Source organism: Mesoplodon bidens, assembly GCF_964165515.1.
Source record: "Mesoplodon bidens genome assembly, chromosome: 3".
Classification (NCBI taxonomy): Eukaryota; Metazoa; Chordata; class Mammalia; order Artiodactyla; family Ziphiidae; genus Mesoplodon; species Mesoplodon bidens.
The window spans coordinates 86,668,485-86,686,241 of record NC_138178.1 but is presented as its reverse complement, the minus strand read 5'-3'; the positions used below and the strand labels follow the sequence as shown (position 1 = coordinate 86,686,241).

General features: G+C 37.7%; 1 protein-coding gene across 4 annotated transcripts in view; it reads left to right on the top strand.

Moving 5' to 3' along the window:
* GALK2 (galactokinase 2) overlaps positions 1-17,757 on the top strand; it is a 136,362-nt gene that overhangs the window by 15,254 nt on the left and 103,351 nt on the right. For all 4 annotated transcript variants that reach the window (XM_081229394.1, XM_081229392.1, XM_081229393.1 and 1 more), the window contains 2 exons: positions 10,026-10,114; positions 17,212-17,335. In XM_081229394.1, the coding sequence (XP_081085520.1) occupies positions 10,026-10,114; positions 17,212-17,335 (213 nt within the window). The remainder of the gene's footprint in view (positions 1-10,025; positions 10,115-17,211; positions 17,336-17,757) is intronic.

The following is a 17,757-nucleotide window of genomic DNA, read 5'->3' as shown; positions in this document are numbered from 1 at the left end:
AAATTTTATTAAAAAATCAGGAATGGCTATTTAATATATATATACACATATATATGCATATTTTGAGAGAATCATGGAGTTATAGAGTTTTCCCTTTTATTCTGTTAGAATAGTGCATTTAATCAACATATTTCCTGGTACTCTCTTTATGTTCCTGGAATAAGCTTTGGTCACATATATTATAAAATAATGTATGTTGGATTAAATTTACCAATATTTTATTTAGAGTTTTTGTACCTATTTTCACAAGTGAGAGTAGCCTATAGTTTGCTTTTGGGGGCTATTTTTTAAAATTTATTTATTTTTATTTATTTACTTATTTTTGGCTGTGTTGTGTCTTCACTGCTGCACGTGGGCTTTCTCTAGTTGCAGTGAATGCAGGCTACTCTTCGTTGCAGTGCACGGGCTTCTTATTGTAGTGGCTTCTCGTTGCAGAGCACGGGCTCCAGCGTGTGGGCTTCAGTAGTTGCGGCATGTGGGCTCAGTAGCTGTGGCTCGTGGGCTCTAGAGCACAGGCTCAGTAGTTGTGGCACATGTGCTTAGTTGCTCTGCGGCATGTGGGATCTTCCAGACCAGGGCTTGAACCTGTGTCCCCTGCACTGGCAGGTGGATTCTTAACCACTGTGCCACCAGGGAAGCCCTTGGGAGCTATTCTTGTTATGTGTTAGCATCTGGCTTATACTATTCCCAAAATGAGATGGGAAGGCTTTCCACAGTTTCTATTGTTAGAACCATTTATGAAAAAAAAAAGATCATTGTTTTTAAGGTCTTACAGAACTAACTCATAATATTTTCTGGGCCTTGTTAAGGGGATTATTTCCACGATATTTTATGTTTCTTTTTTCTGTTTCTCTGTCCTGTCAAAATCGATGGGGGAGGAGGAATTTTAACCCCTCAGTGGGCAGTGGGAGCTTACTTTGTGGGCTCCTGTGTCCTTCTGACATGTTACTGTCATTGTTTGAGCACTTCTTTACTTTCTGGCACAGCAGTATGTTCCAGGATTGTATTAAACCCTCTCTGCTCCAGCTCTGGCATTATTTCTGCAAAGAGTTCTGATTTCTTTTGAAACCAAGATCTGAGCACTAGGGATGCTCATTGCTACTGGGATGTTAATGCTTCTAGGCCATCTCAACGTTTCACTTTGCATATTTCTTTTTTTTTTTTTTTTTTTTGCTGTACGCGGCCCTCTCACTGCTGTGGCCTCTCCTGTTGCGGAGCACAGGCTCCGGACGCGCAGGCTCAGTGGCCATGGCTCATGGGCCCAGCCGCTCCGCAGCATGTGGGATCTTCCTGGACCGGGGCACGAACCCATGTCCCCTACATCAGCAGGCGGACTCTCAACCACTGCGCCACTGCATATTTCTTATAACAAAATATTTCTGGAAATCACTTGAGAAAAATTTCTAGAAACTATATTCTTTTTTAATAGTTTCATATTACTTCATTTTGTAAGTAGTCCATACCTTATTCAAGCATTCTCCTATGTAAGAGTGTTTAGGTTGTTTCTAGTGTTTTGCAATTGCAAACAATTCTGCAATGAATAATCTCATGAATATGTATTTTCATATTGCTGGAGAATACCTTCAGGGTAAATTCTTAGACATAGGATTGTTGGGTAAAAATTAGTGCCAATGGGGGCTTCCCAAGTGGTGCAGTGGTTCAGAATCCACCTGCCAATGCAGGGGACATGGGTTTGAGCCCTAGTCCGGGAAGATCCCACATGCTGCAGAACAACTAAGCCCGTGCACCACAGCTACCGAGCCTGCGAGCCACAACTACTGAGACTGCGCACCACAGCTACTGAAGCCTGTGAGCCTAGAGCCTGTGCTCTGCAATGAGAGAAGCCCACACACAGCAATGAAGAGTAACCCCCGCTCACCACAACTAGAGAAAGCCCGTGCACAGCAACGAAGACCCAACACAGCCAAAAATAAATAAATAAAATAAATTTATTAAAAAAAATTAGTGCCAATATATTTTTCTTAGATATTGCCCAATTCCCCTCCAAATGTGTTGTACCGATTTGCATTCCCAACCCAATATAGAAAAGTGCCTGTTTCCACAGAACCTCACCAACAGAATGTGTTGTTACTTTTTAATTTTCACAATTCTTATAGTATCTTGGTGTAGTTTTAATTTGCATTTCTCTAATTTCATGTGTTTAAGGTCCATTTATGAACTACTCTTAGTATGGATTTTCTGTTCATATCTCTTGCACATTTTTCTATCTGGTTTTTGGTCATTTTTCACTCAGTTTTTGAGTTTTTTAAGTTGAAGTATAGTTGATTTACAATATTATATGAGTTTCAGGTGTACAACATAGTGATTCAATATTTTTATAGATTATATTCCATTTAAAGTTACTACAAAATAATGGCTATATTTCCCTGTGCTGTGCAATATATCCTTGTTGCTTATCTATTTTATACTTAGTAGTCTGTATCTCTTAATCCCATAGCTCTATCTTGCCCTCCCCTTTCCCCACTGGTAACCAATCATTTGTTCTCTATATCTGTGAGTCTGTTTCTGTTTTGTTATATATATTCGTTTGTTTTACTTTTTAGATTCCACATGTAAGTGAAAGTATTTGTCTTTCTCTGACTTATTTCACTAAGCATAATATTCTCTAGGTTTATCCACATTGTTGCAAATGGCAGATTTCCGTTCTTTTTCTGGCTGAGTAGTCTGTTGTGTGTGTATGTATGTTTGTGTGTATGTATATATAGGTATATATATATATCACATCATCTTTATCCATCATATTCATCAGTTGATGGACCCTTAGGTTGCTCCCATATCTTGGCTATTGTAAATAATGCTGCTATGAAAGTAGGTTATCTTTTCATTTTATTGATGGTTTCTTTTGCTGTGCCAAAGCATTGAAGTTTAATTAGGTTCCATTTGTTTATTTTTGCTTTTATTTCTTTTGCCTTAGGAGACAGATTCAAAACAATATTGCTACAATTTATGTCAAAGAATGTTCTGCCTGTGTTCTGTTCTAAGAGTGTTACGGTTTCAGAGTTTTTTTTTAAATATAAAGAATGTATCTGTAACATGTTGTAAATATTTTCTCTTAGTTTGCTAGTTTTCTTTTGACTTTGATTATAACATTTTCTGTCATGTAAATGTTTTAAAAAATCTTTATATAGTCAAATTTGTCAAGTTAAAAAAATTGCCTCAGAATTTTGAGTCATAGTTAGAAAACCTCTCCCCTATGTTGAGTTATACTGAAATTCATTTGTTTTCTTCTAGTGCCTGATCCATTTGGAGTTTATTCTTGTGTAAGAGAGAGTCCTAATTTTATCTTTCCCAAAAGTTTAAGCAGTTGTACTACCACTGTTTATTAAAAAGTTAATCTTTGCGTCGTGATTTGAGATGCCACTTTCCTCATATACTAAGTTTCTGTATGTACTTGTATCTATTTCTGAACCTTTTATTCTACTGAAGTCTGCTGGTCTATATATGTGCTGGTACCTCACTGTTGTCATTACAGAGGCTTTATAGTATGTTTTAATGTTTGGTAGGGTTACTCCGTCCTCACAGTTGTTCTTTTTTAATGTTTTCCCCACTATTCCTGCATATTTGTTTTCCACATGATTTTTTGTATCAACTTGTCTACCTCTATAAGAAAACCTTGTTGGTATTTTTTTGGGGGGGTTGCATTAAATTTATAAATTAACTTGGGATTAACTATCCTTATGATGTTGGGTCATCTTATCCAAGAACAAGGGATGTCTTTCCATTTCTTTGAGTCTATTCTATGTCTTTCAAGAGTGTTTAAAGCTTTACTTAAATAAATTTTGCACATTTCTTGTTAAATTTATTCCTAAATATTTAGTCTTTTCTTGTTGCTATGAACAAAGTTTGCTGTACCATTATAGCCCTAATTGGTCTTGTTTTTGCACATGAAGGGTATTCATGTTTGAGTATTCATTTTATATCCTGCTATATTTGTGAATTCTTTATTACTTAAGTTGGTTTTATTTATTTATTTTAAATAACGTGAAAATCAATTCCCAGCAGTATCATGGATGAGCTATCTTTTATTTTTATTTTCTTAAAAATTTATTTATGTATTTATTTGATTTTTGGCCGTGTTGGGTCTTTGTTGCTGCGCACGGCTTTCTCTAGTTGTGGTGAGCGGGGGCTACCCTACGTTGCGGTGCGTGGGCTGCTTATCGTGGTGGCTTCTCTTGTTGCAGAGCATGGGCTCTAGGCACGCGGGCTTCAGTAGTTGTGGCACGCGGGCTCAGTAGTTGTAGCTCACAGTCTCTAGAACGCAGGCTCAGTAGTTGTGGCACACCAGCTTAGTTGCTCCATGGCATGTGGGATCTTCCTGGACCAGGGATTGAACCCATGTCCCCTGCATTGGCAGGCGGATTCTTAACTACTGTGCCACCAGGGAAGTCCCTAAGTTGGTTTTATAATTGATTCTCTGGGACTCTCTTGGCATCCTACTATATTATCTCCAAGCAGAGATAGTTTTACTTCTTTTTTGATTCTTGATTTCTCTTGTCTAATTGCATTGGCTGATACCTCCAGTATTGTGTGGATTAGATGTGGAGATAGTAGAACTTTTTGTCTTGTTTTTGATCTTAGTGGAAATGTCTCTAGAATTTCCTCATTAATTAGCTTTGGATTTAAGACTGAGATATATGTAATCATGTTAAGATAAACATCTTTGGGAATAAATTTTATTGGGAGCTTTTTAACACCTATGGAAGTAGTCCTATAATTTTTTTCTCCTTAGATTTATTATGATATATTATTTTAAGGGATCATCTTAATATTTTCAACTTTTCATTCCTGGAGTTAATGCCACTTGATATGAATTATTTTCTTAATCTGGTGCTGCCTTATGTTTACTAATATTTTATTAAGTACTTTTGTATTAATATTCAAGAGTGACATTAGTCTGTAGGCGTATTTTCTTGGACTATCTTTATCTGGTTTAGGTATCAATGTTACGCTTGCTTCATAACAAGAATTAGACCACTTTATTTTATTATTTTATTTTATTTTATTTTTATTTTATTTATTTAATTAATTAATTTATTTTTTTGTGGTACGTGGGCCTCTCACTGTTGTGGCCTCTCCTGTTGCAGAGCACAGGCTCTGGACGCGCTGGCCCAGCAGCATGGCTCATGGGCCCAGCCGCTCCGTGGCATGTGGGATCTTCCCGGACCGGGGCACGAACCCATGTCCCCTGCATCGGCAGGTGGACTCTCAACCACTGCGCCACCAGGGAAACCCTTCTTTATTTTTCAGTGCTCTGGAACAACTCATGGAGTATATGGGCTATCTGATGTTCATGCTTGGGTAGAACTCTCTTGTAAAACATCTGAGCTTAATGCATATGTGTGAGGTGGTTCTTTGATGACTTTATTTCTTCTTTGGAAATGGATCTGTTTTTATAAATTGTATTTCCTTAGGAAATTATCCATTTCTTTAGGATTTCTGTTGTGGCCATACCACAGAAACAGGATGGATTCCCACCCCAAAATTTGGTTTGGATGTTGAGACTGATAATACCACATGAACAAGAGGGTATGAAAAGTTTATTACTCACATAATGAGGCTTTCTGGGGAGGGCAGAGCAGGCCACCCAAGCTGGCCAAAAATGGCTTGAGAGAGCAAGGAAAGGAGACTAGCTTGAGGTTTTTGTAGTGGTTAGGAGATGGAACTGGTGTGCTGTGGTTTGGTTGGTGACAAAAGAGAGAGCACCTTGGCTTTTTTATCCACTTGCTTGATATGAGGCAGAAGGGGAAAGAGGAAGAGTTGAAGCTCAAAAGCTGTAAGTAAACATCAAAAAATGGAGTCAGTTTCTTTATTACAGTTTAAATTTATTTGGATAGAGGTCTACAAAATAGTCTCTTATGACTTTTAAAATTTCTTTTGTTTAATGTTATCTCATCCTTGTTATTTCTTATTTTGTTTATTTATGCTTTATCAGCCCCCATTTTCTTAATTCATTAGCTAGTGCCTTGTCTATTTTGTTAATTTTTCCCCTAAAAACCCAGGGTTTAATTTGTTAACCAGGTCTACTGTTTTTCTACTCCCCATATCATTACTTTCTACTTTTGTCTTTTTGAGTCTTTCCTTACACTTCCTTTTATTGATGTGACTGATATATATGATTTCAACTTAGTCATTCTATTTTATAATTATGTGTTATAATGTAGTTTCTGTGTTTATTTACTGGTTTATCTATCTGTTTTTGAAATTTCGTAGTTAGGAAGATTGATATTTTTGTTCTGTTGGTTACTTTTGTATTTATATATCTTTTTAATGCCCTGAAAAAGCAGGGGACTTTTCTTACTTAACCTTTTACTATCTGCTTTGTTAGTTTATTTTTCTCATATAAAAACATGAACCTTTTAAATAATTCTATCTAGAATCTGATGGACAAATAACCTAAGTTGTTTCAACCCTCTCAATAAAATGGAAGATACAAGGCAGAGAGCAACAAGATTTATCAATATCATCATAAAAATCACCCTAGTGCTCTAATAGCACTTCCAGTCCTGATGTAAACTAAACATTTAATTACCTACCATCTTTCATTGCTTCTAGTGGATTCTTATTCATATGCTGCAGAGTAGAAACAGTACTGAACCAAGGAATCAGAATCTTATAATAACTGCCATTTACTGAACAAGTACTTCATGCCAGCCCTAGGCTAGACACTCTTCCTACAATACCTTATTTAATCTTCCAAATAACTCAATTCATATTTCCACCCCATATAAAGGTGAATGAGGTTAAGGAATTTCATCACATGGTCGAGAACAGGTTTGAGCCCAGGTCTACCTGACTACACAGGTCACAGTCTCCCTGGGGCACTTTTTTTCAGGAGTTTAATAATACTTTTTCATATGCCTGTGTCATAACTTTAAAAAATTTGTCACTTTGTCATTCTTAATTGTATCTTTTAAGTTTTTGATTGCCTATGTAGCAATGAATGAGTTTATTTTCATCTTTTCTTCTTTTACACCTCTCATTTTTAAATGGATGTACTTTTTCTTTCTAGTGGTGGTTTTAGATTAATCTTAGTTTGCTCTTTTCACTCAGTTTCTTTTTCCAGTGGCTCGCAGTGTTTTGCCTCTTTCTTTCATTTAAAGTTTATGCATTCTCTTCTACTTATAACAAAGGTACAGTTGTCTAGTTATAATAAAGAAATAAAAATATCGCTTATTCTTTCTTGTTCTAAATTGTTTTGGAGGATATATGGGGAAAATCAGATTTAGGCAGCTATCATTATCCACATCTACTTGGGAGTCCAGTAAATCTATCTTGAATGATGTGCTAGAGATATCCATTATTATCTCCCTCTCCACATCTTCTGTTGTCATCCACAACCTCTGCTGAAGGAGAGGACCCAGGTGATCATATGTGTAACTAAAGCAAGTGACCTTGTTTATATCAAATAGCTTTTCCTTTTTGGCCAAAAGTAATTGGACCAGGATGGATACAGGACCTATATGCTGCCAACCAGATTATCTTTTTGAGAATTTGAATTAGGGACACAGAGACTTAATCAGAAGTTATAGGACATTGAAGCTTTTGAATCTTCTAGACTTGAGGCCACAGTGTCATGAAAACTGAAGGGATGGAAGAGCAAAAACTCAGAGGCTCACAGAGGCAACTGGAATGTGAAGAGCATTGAGCAGAGGGAAATGGTGATGGTGTTTTTGGAGGGATGAAAGAATGAGACAAGAAAGAGAGAGCCAAACACACAATTTAAATAGAGTTTTTGGGGACAGAGCATGACCACTGCACTGGTGTGTCGAGCGGGAGAGGCAGCCACTGAGGAAAAAAGAAAAGAATGGTTCATCTGACCTAGAGCATGGACATGCCTACAATCCAATTTTGAGCATGCAGAAATGGACAACAGTCTGAAATAGTGAAGCAATGAGAAGGAAGAAATCTGGATCCTTGAATGACCATCTGGAGTGGAGCTACCCTGCCAATTAAGACTCTTCATGTTTGTATGACAAATACAAGATGTTAGCATCTGGCTAGATGTAGAATGCTGATGAAGAAAATTCCACTATAACATCAGCTCTGGCTTCCTGGAGAGCTCAAGGTAACAGAGTAGAAGGATGTGAGCTCACCCCTTTTTACAAGAACACCAAAATCACAACTAACTGCTGAACAACCACTGAAAAAAAAATAGTGGAACCTACCAAAAAAGATACCCTACATCCAAAGACGAAGAAGAAGCCATAACGAGTTGATAGAAGGGGCACAAGTGCAATAAAATCTAATCCCATACCTGCTGGGTGGGTGACCCACAAACTGGGAAATAATTATACCACAGAAATTCTCCCACAGGAGTGAAAGTTCTGAGCCCCACATCAGGCTTCCCAGTGTGGGGTTACGGCAATGGGAGAAGAAGCCCCCAGAGAATCTGGCTTTGAAGGCCAGAAGGGTTTGATCACAGGAACTCCACAGGACTGAGGGAAACAGAAACTTCACTCTAGGAGAGCACACACAAGGTCTTGTGTGCACCAGGACCCAGGGGAACAAAGCAGTGACCCCATAGAGACTGGGCCAGACCTACCTGCTAGTGTTGGAGGGTCTCCTGCAGAGTCAGGGGGGTGGCTGAAGCTCACGGTGGGGACAAGGACACTGGCAACAGCAATTCTGGGGAGTACTCACTGGCGTGAGCCCTCCCGGAAGCCACCATTAGCCCCACCCAAAAGTCTGTAGACTCCAGTGCGGGGACACCTCAGGTGAGACGACAAACAGGGCGGGAACACAGCCCCACGCATCACAGTCCTAGGAGGTCATCCTGAATAACTTCCAAGAATATTCAATGTATCTTTCTATCATTATAATAAATTTCCTTTTTTCTTAAATTTTTTTGGTGTGATTTTATGTTTCTTGTAACTAATCTTTAAGATCAATCATTTAATTAGTGAATGTCTTGAATATAGTAGGTCTAATAAATATTTACTGTCTTGGTGTTATTACTCAGATACAATATATTGTGGGACTACAAACAGTGGGGGGTATTCATAGAAGTGACTTGAGATGATTTAACAGCGTAAAATTATTAAATATAAGCATTTTTGACATGGAAGGGACCTATGAGGAATATCTTGTTCAAATGCTCTACTTTTGCAGAAGAGAGTCCAAGGGAAAATGATTTGCCAAACTTTGGCATTGAATTAGAACCCCCATTGGAATTAGAACTGTAGTCTCCTGATATCCAGTCTAGTTTTCATTTGACTGTACTGGGTTGAATAGCATCCCTCCTAATTCATGTCCACCTGGAACCTCACAATGTAATATTATTTGAACTAGCATCTTTACATATGTAATCAAGTTAAGATGAAGTCATACTGAATCAAGGTGGGCCCTAATCCAATAAGCCTGATGTCCTTACAAGAAGGAAAAACAGAGTCACAGAGACACACAGAATTCCATGTGATGACATAGGCAGAGATTGGAGTGATACAGCAGCAAGCCAAAGAATGCCAAGGATTGATGGTCACCATCAGAAACTAAAAAGAGGCAAGGAAGGATTTTCCCCTTTAGGTTTCAGAGGTGCATGGTCCTGCCAACACTCTGATTTTGCCTCTGCAACTCAGAGACAATAAATTTCTGTTGTTTTAAGTTACCCAGTTTGTGATACTTTATTATGGCAGCTCTAGGAAACTGATACACTACTCCATGCTATTATTTTTTAGTAGAAAGAGATTCTTCTCTGAATATCATTGAGAAATTATCCAGAAAGTTAATTCTGTTGAAGCAAAGAATGTTTTTTCTGTTGTGTACATCAGTATTAAATTTTTTACTCTTCTGTGTGCTTAGCTATACTCTTGTGTCACTTAACGGGTTACAGTATTGTTCCATCCTGAGATTTTCAAGGAAGTATGTCAGTAAAAGAGTTTGCTTTTATCATTTTTAAAGATAATGGTGGTAGGTATATGAAATGTGTATGTGTGTGTGTGTGTGTGTGTATCTTATGAGTTTTTCTATTATCTGGATATTCTGAAATATTCTACTCTTGTTTTCAGATTGCTGAAGCTAAAAGAGATGTTTAATTCTAAATTTGGATCCGTTCCCAAGTTTTATGTTCGAGCACCAGGAAGAGTCAATATCATAGGTATTTCAAAAGTTCCTTCTCTTAATTTTTTCTTCCTTTGGTAAGATCCAAATTTTTGTCAATACATCAGGAGGACTGAAAAAACAGAATGTTTCACATACATCTACTATAGCAAGATAAGTTTTGCATAAGGAACACTATATTTTCATCTTTCCCAATCCATGTTATTAATATTAATTTTGTCCATTCATTTTTAAAATTTAGAAATTTGTTGAGACCCAGTTATTTGCATTATTTTCATGAGAGATGGACAGATTTTTCTGTGCTGCAGGTTAAGTTTTTAGACTGCAGTGAGTAATTTTGATGGTTTTACATTTACTCATTGGATTAGAAGAATACAGGAAAACCGAATAATTCCTTGCTTTTAAAAGTGTGGTGACCTCAAGAATGAATACGTTTTATCAAGAGAAAATGGGATGGGGAGCTGAGAAAAATCCAAATCAAAGGAGGATTAAAAAGAAAACTTTCTGTACTGGAAAGTGTAAACATATAAAAAAGTAGTTGGAATAATATAATGAACTCCTATGTACCTAAAATGTAGCTTCAATTATTATCAACTCAGGCAGTCTTATTTTGAAGTAAATAATGGAGGATTTTAAAAATATGAGATGTTTGAGCATGGTTAAATGAGGTGGGGAGGGGGAATGGAGTAAAATCAGTGGAGAGAGACAGGTCAAAGATACCTGAAAAGGGAGGAACTGATGATGGAGCAGGATTCCCAAGAAGGCAAGAAGGGCTGGTGTCTATGGCAAGGGAAGAGGGCCACTTTGACTCTCTTTTTTTTTTTTTTTTTTCTTGTAGTACGCGGGCCTCTCACTGCTGTGCCCTCTCCCGTTGCGGAGCACAGGCTCCGGACGCGCAGGCCCAGCGGCCATGGCCCACGGGCCCAGCTGCTCCGCGGCATGTGGGATCCTCTTGGACCGGGGCATGAACCCGCGTCCCCCACAGTGGCAGGCAGACTCTCAACCACTGCGCCACCAGGGAAGCCCTTTGACTCTTTTTTAACAGAAGGCAGGGAAGAAAAGGATGCAGGTTGATGCAGGTAAATGTATAATTTTGGTATAGAAGGTTGAGGGAGTTCTTTTGGGGGAGAGTTGGAGGTGTTGGAAGTTTAAGGAGATGGCAGAAAGTTTGAAACAGCTTTGTCAAGGATGGGAGAAGGAGAGGACTGGGGAAAAAAAAGTTTGCTGGGTAACACTGAGATCTGGTTAGAGCAGGAGACCATAGAATTGTAACAGTACCAATCTGCAAAGTTGTTCATTTTACCCCCTCAGCTAGTCTAAGTTGCCTGTGTGTGATCTAGGTTTGGGGTTTTGTTTTGGATGGAGGTTACAAGAGAATGACATCAAGAATTCACTGATATTGTCAGAAGGGTAGGTGAAGTAATGAACCCTGGAATCTATGCTAGGTAGAAAAAGAAAGAGGTAGGAGGCAACCTATAGGGTAGAAAGGGCAAAGAACTGACTCTGAGGAACAGGCGATAGGATAAACGGAGTAAGAGAAATGGCAGGATGGGAAGTTTTAGTAAAGAATTTGATATTTGAAACAAAAATTTCACAGGTAGAAAAGTTCCAGGTGATAGGAAGGTCTGTGGTCCTTACTGGATTTGTCAAGTCCACGGAAGTAGATAGCTGAAGCAGAGAGGAGGTCAAGTTTTCCAGAGGTGAAGGGATTAGGAAGCAGGGGCCTTGGGCTGGGTTGTTTACCAGGCATTGCAGGACTGGGATAGAGAGGGTGGAATGAGATGCAAAGGTCTTCAGTGAGGAGCAGATGTCTGAGAGTCAGAAATGAAAATGATGAAGACAAGAGAATGTGGTATGAGCCTCCGAGGAAGAGGACAGGAAGAAATCCTGGAAACAACAGAGTGGGAGGAGGTCATCAGGAACTCCTTGCTATTGTGAGAGGACTGCAAAGAAGCAATATCCTTAGAGGAGAGAGAGCCAAGTTTCACTTAGTTTTGGGAGTAAGCATTCCAAACTAAGGTATTTCCTGAATAAGTAATTCTTATTCTAGTAAATGTATTGACTATTTTCTGATTTTAAAAAAGGGGGGATTATGTTCCAAGGTAGTTAATTAGTTAGTGCTTGGGATGAAACGAATTTCAATCTTTATTAAAAGCATTATTATATTTTCTGTTAAAATATCCAAAATGTAATCATGGTTGTTGTCCTTATTTGCCAGGAGTTCATGCTCCCTCCCTGCCCCTCACCCAGGATGTTTCCATCAGTTTTCGCAGAGGGAGGAATCTTTATTCTCAGAAGGCTGTCATTCACACTGTAGCCTTCCCAACAGAATCTGGTGGCTCCCTAGAGTTCTGCTTACTTATTTATTTATTTTAATTAAAAAAATTTTTTAACATCTTTATTGGAGTATAATTACTTTACAGTTGTGTGTTAGTTTCTGCTGTATAACAAAGTGAATCAGCTATACATATACATATATCACCATATCTTCTCCCTCTTGTGTCTCCTTCCCACCCTCCCTATCCCATCCTTCTAGGTGGACACAAAGCACTGAGCTGATTTCCCCGTGCTATGCAGCTGCTTCCCACTAGCTATCTATTTTACATTTGGTAGTGTATATATGTCCATACCACTCTCTCACTTCGTCCTAGCTTACCCTTCCCCCTCCCTGTGTCCTCAAGTCCATTCACTACGTCTGCGTCTTTATTCCTGTCCTGTCCCTAGGTTCCTCAGAACCTTTTTTTTTTTTTTTTAGATTCCATATATATGTGTTAGCATATGGTATTTGTTTTTCTCTTTCTGACTTACTTCACTCTGTATGATGGACTCTAGGTCCATCCACCTCACTACAAAAAATTCAATTTCGTTTCTTTTTATGGCTGAGTAATATTCCATTGTATATATGTGCCACATCTTCTTTATCCATTCATCTGTCGATAGACACTTAGGTTACTTCCATGTCCTGGCTACTATAAATAGAGCTGCAATGAACATTGTGATACATGACTCTTTTTGCATTATGGTTTTCTCAGGGTATATGCCCAGTAGTGGGATTGCTCGGTCATATGTAGTTCTATTTTTGGTATTTTAAGGAACCTCCATACTGTTCTCCATAGTGGCTGTATCAATTTACATTCCCACCAACAGTGCAAGAGGGTTCCCTTTTCTCCGTACCCTCTCCAGCATTTACTGTTTGTAGATTTTTTGATGATGGCCATTCTGACTGGTGTGAGGTGATACCTCATTGTAGTTTTGATTTGCATTTCTCTAATGATTAGTGATGTTGAGCATCCTTTCATGTGTTTGTTGGTAATCTGTATATCTTCTTTGGAGAAATGTCTATTTAGGTCTTCTGCCCATTTTTGGATTGGGTTGTTTGTTTTTTTGATATTGAGCTGCATGAGCTGCTTGTATATTTTGGAGATTAATCTTTTTTCAGTTGCTTCTTTTGCAAATATTTTCTCCCATTCTGAGGGTTGTCTTTTCGTCTTATTTATGGTTTCCTTTGCTGTGCAAAAGTTTTAAGTTTCATTAGGTCCCATTTGTTTATTTTTGTTTTTATTTCCGTTTCTCTAGGACATGGGTCAAAAAGGATATTGCTGTGATTTATGTCATAGAGTGTTCTGCCTATGTTTTCCTCTAAGAGTTTAATAGTGTCTGGCCTTACATTTAGGTCTTTAATCCATTTTGAGTTTATTCTTGTGTATGGTGTTAGGGAGTATTCTAGTTTCATTCTTTTACATGAAGCTGTCCAGTTTTCCCAGCACCACTTATTGAAGAGGGTGTCTTTTCTCCCTTGTATATTCCTGCCTCCTTTATCAAAGATAAAGTGACCATATGTGCGTGGGTTTATCTCTGGGCTTTCTATCCTGTTCCATTGACCTATATTTCTGTTTTTGTTGCAGTACCATTCTGTCTTGATTACTGTAGCTTTGTAGTATAGTCTGAAGTCGGGGAGCCTGATTCCTCCAGCTCCGTTTTTCTTTCTCAGGATTGCTTTGGCTATTCAGGGTCTTTTATGTTTCCATACAAATTGAAATTTATTGTTCTGGGTTTGTGAAAATTGCCATTGGTAGTTTGATAGGGATTGCACTGAATCTGTAGATTGCTTTGGGTAGTATAGTCATTTTCACAATGTTGATTCTTCCAATCCAGGAACGTGGTATATCTCTCCATCTGTTTGTATCATCTTTAATTTCTTAAATCAGTGTCATAGTTTTCTGTATACAGGTCTTTTGTCTCCTTAGGTAGGTTTTTTTTTTTTTTTTTTTTGCGGTAGGCGGGCCTCTCACTGTTGTGGCCTCTCCCCTTGCAGAGCACAGGCTCCGGATGCGCAGGCTCAGCAGCCATGGCTCACGGGCCTAGCCGCTCTGCGGCATGTGGGATCTTCCCAGACCGGGGCACGAACCCGTGTCCCCTGCATCGGCAGGCGGACTCTCAACCACTGCGCCACCAGGGAAGACCTCCTTTGGTAGGTTTATTCCTAGGTGTTTTATTCTTTTTGTTGCAATGGTAAATGGGAGTGTTTCCTTAATTTCTCTTTCAGATTTTTCATCATTAGTGTATAGGAATGCAAGAGATTTCTGTGCATTAATTTTGTATCCTGCTACTTTACCAAATTCATTGATTGGCTCTAGTAGTTTTCTGGTAGCATCTTTAGGATGCTCTATGTATAGTACATGTCATCTGCAAACAGTGACAGTACTACTTCTTCTTTTCCAGTTTGGACTCCTTTTATTTCTTTTTCTTCTCTGATTGTTGTGGCTAGAACTTCCAAAACTATGTTGAATAATAGTGGTGAGAGTGGGCAACCTTGTCTTGTTCCTGATCTTAGTGGAAATGGTTTCAGTTTTTCACCATTGGGAGCGATGTTGACTGTGGGTTTGTCATATATGGCCTTTATTATGTTGAGGTAAGTTCCCTCTGTGCCTGCTTTCTGGAGGGTTTTTATTATAAATGGGTGTTGAATTTTGTCAAAAGCTTTTTCTGCATCTGTTGAGATGATCGTATGTTTTTTGTCCTTCAGTTTGTTAATATGGTGTATCACATTGATTGATTTGCATATATTGAAGAATCCTTGCTCCTGGGATAAACCCCATTTGATCATGGAGTATGATCCTTTTAATGTGCTGCTGGATTGTGTTTGCTAGTATTTTGTTGAGGATTTTTGCATTTATGTTCATCAGTGATATTGGCCTATAGTTTTCTTTTTTTGTGACATCTTTGTCTGATTTTGTATCGGGGTGATGGTGGCCTCGTAGAGTTAGTTTGGGAGTGTTCCTCTCTTTGCTATATTTTGGGAAAGTTTGGGAAGGATAGGTGTTAGCTCTTCTCTGAATGTTTGACAGAATTCATCTGGGAAGCCATCTGGTCCTGGGCTTTTGTTTGTTGGAAGATTTTTAATCAGTTTCAATTTCAGTGCTTGTGATTGGTCTGTTTATATTTTCTATTTCCTCCTGGTTCAGTCTCAGAAGGTTGTGCTTTTCTAAGAATTTGTTCATTTCTTCCAGGTTGTCCATTTTATTGGCATAGAGTTGCTTGTAGTGTAATCCCTCATGATTCTTTGTATTTCTGCAGTGTCCATTGTTACTTCTCCTTTTTCATTTCTGATTCTATTGATTTGAGAAAGTTTGGGAAGGATAGGTGTTAGCTCTTTTTTTTCTTGATGAGTCTGGCTAATGGTTTATCAATTTTGTTTATCTTCTCAAAGAACCAGCTTTTAGTTTTATTGATCTTTGCTGTTGTTTCCTTCATTTCTTTTTTGTTTATTTCTGATCTGATCTTTATGATTTCTTTCCTTCTGCTAACTTTGGGGTTTTTTTGTTCCGTTTCTAATTGCTTTAGGTGTAAGGTTAGGTTGTTTATTTGAGGTGTTTCTTGTTTCTTGAAGTAGGATTGTATTGCTATAAACTTCCCTCTTAGAACCACTTTTGCTGCCTCCCATAGGTTTTGGGTCATCATGTTTTCATTGTCATTTGTTTCTAGGTGTTTCTAGATTTACTCTTTGATTTCAGTTCTGCTAATTTAAATATGTGTTTTCTACTTGTGAACCACTGTTTTATTTTATTGTCTTTTTTAGGGAAGTTCGGGAGAGAGACAACTTTGAAAACCACTTCTCCATCTGTCATTGTCAATCCATTAAAAAAAAAAACCCTAATTTCTTATTTTAAAGGACACATCAGCATAGAAACAAAAGACTTGCTACTTGTAATAATATGTAGAATAATATTAATTTAAAAATTTAATTAGGCATTTGAATTGTCTTTTATTCATTTTATGTTTCTTAGTTCCTCAATGTCTGCCACAGAGCAATCACATATACAAACCTGTCCTGGCGAAATATAAGTGAGCTTGCTTAACCCATCTTTCTTGAATTGTTGTTTTGTTTTTAAATCTGATGAATAACAACCTTCAGATTAAATGGTAATTTGGAGAAAACATTGTGGTACAATAGGCAAAAAAAATTCCTGCTGGTGATTCATAGAGGAATTAGAATGAAAAGGAGAAGAGAATAGTTTGTTTTCTATATTTGCTTAGTATATATAAAATAGTGCAGGTTAAGTTATTTTCTAGCTTTTTCTTTATCCTAGCTATGTCTAGCATATTTAACACAGCTAATCAGTGCCGAGCTAATTTGTTAGGCATTTGGTTAAGCCACAAAGATAAATAAAGACTTCACCTTTACTGAGTTCATTGACTAGTAAGGAAAAGAGTGGGACTCATATAATGTTATCGTAAGTGAGAGGGTGCTAATGGCTTCCATTGTTCATATTTTAAAAGTTAATACAAATAAGCAACAGAGAAAGGAGACAATGCATTTCTTGATGCTCCACATAACTAGTCACTAAACATAAATATTTAAAGATGATTATTATGAATTAGAAAGTGGAAAAAATTTGTGAATATTTAAAGAAGTTGAAAAATGAACAGAAACTAATAACTAATATATAATACTTATTCTAGCAAAAGTTCCTGGCTCCGATGTTAGTGAGAGAAAGCAAATTGTATCACTTTCCGCCCTTAGTATTTTTATTTTCTGTTAAATCCTGCCTTGTGGTCAAGTTTTTCTTGTATGTCAACTTACTTGAGATTCATATGCTAGCAATGATAAAAAATGCTTTTTCTGTATTCTAGGAGAGCATATAGATTACTGTGGATATTCTGTTCTTCCTATGGCTGTAGAACAAGATATGTTAATAGCTGTGGAACCTGTGAAAACACACGTTCTCCAGCTGGCCAATACCGATCCCTTGTACCCGTGAGTATTTAGAATTGCTACTGTGTGTAATGGGGTGTGTGCGTGTGTGTGTGAGTCTATGTGTGTTTGTATTTGTACCCTAATGAATTCTTTAGGAGATAACAAATTTATAATAAATCACTTCATTTATTGATAATTTGTATCTGACTTCCAAAAGAATCTAAGTTTCCCTATTTAATATTTGTTCATTTTTGTTCATTTACTCATTTATTTAAGAAACATTTACTGAAGACTTACTCTGTGTCTGACATTGTTTAAGGTACTGGGTCAAAAAAAAGATGAAAATAACTCTGTCTTTGCCCAGAAGGTATTTATCATCTATTGAGGTTAACTATCTCTAGCAAAGTCAGGGCTGGGGCCTTTCTTATATTACTAGGGCTCCCTCTAATTCTCTCATCATAGCATCTTAACATGCCGTATTG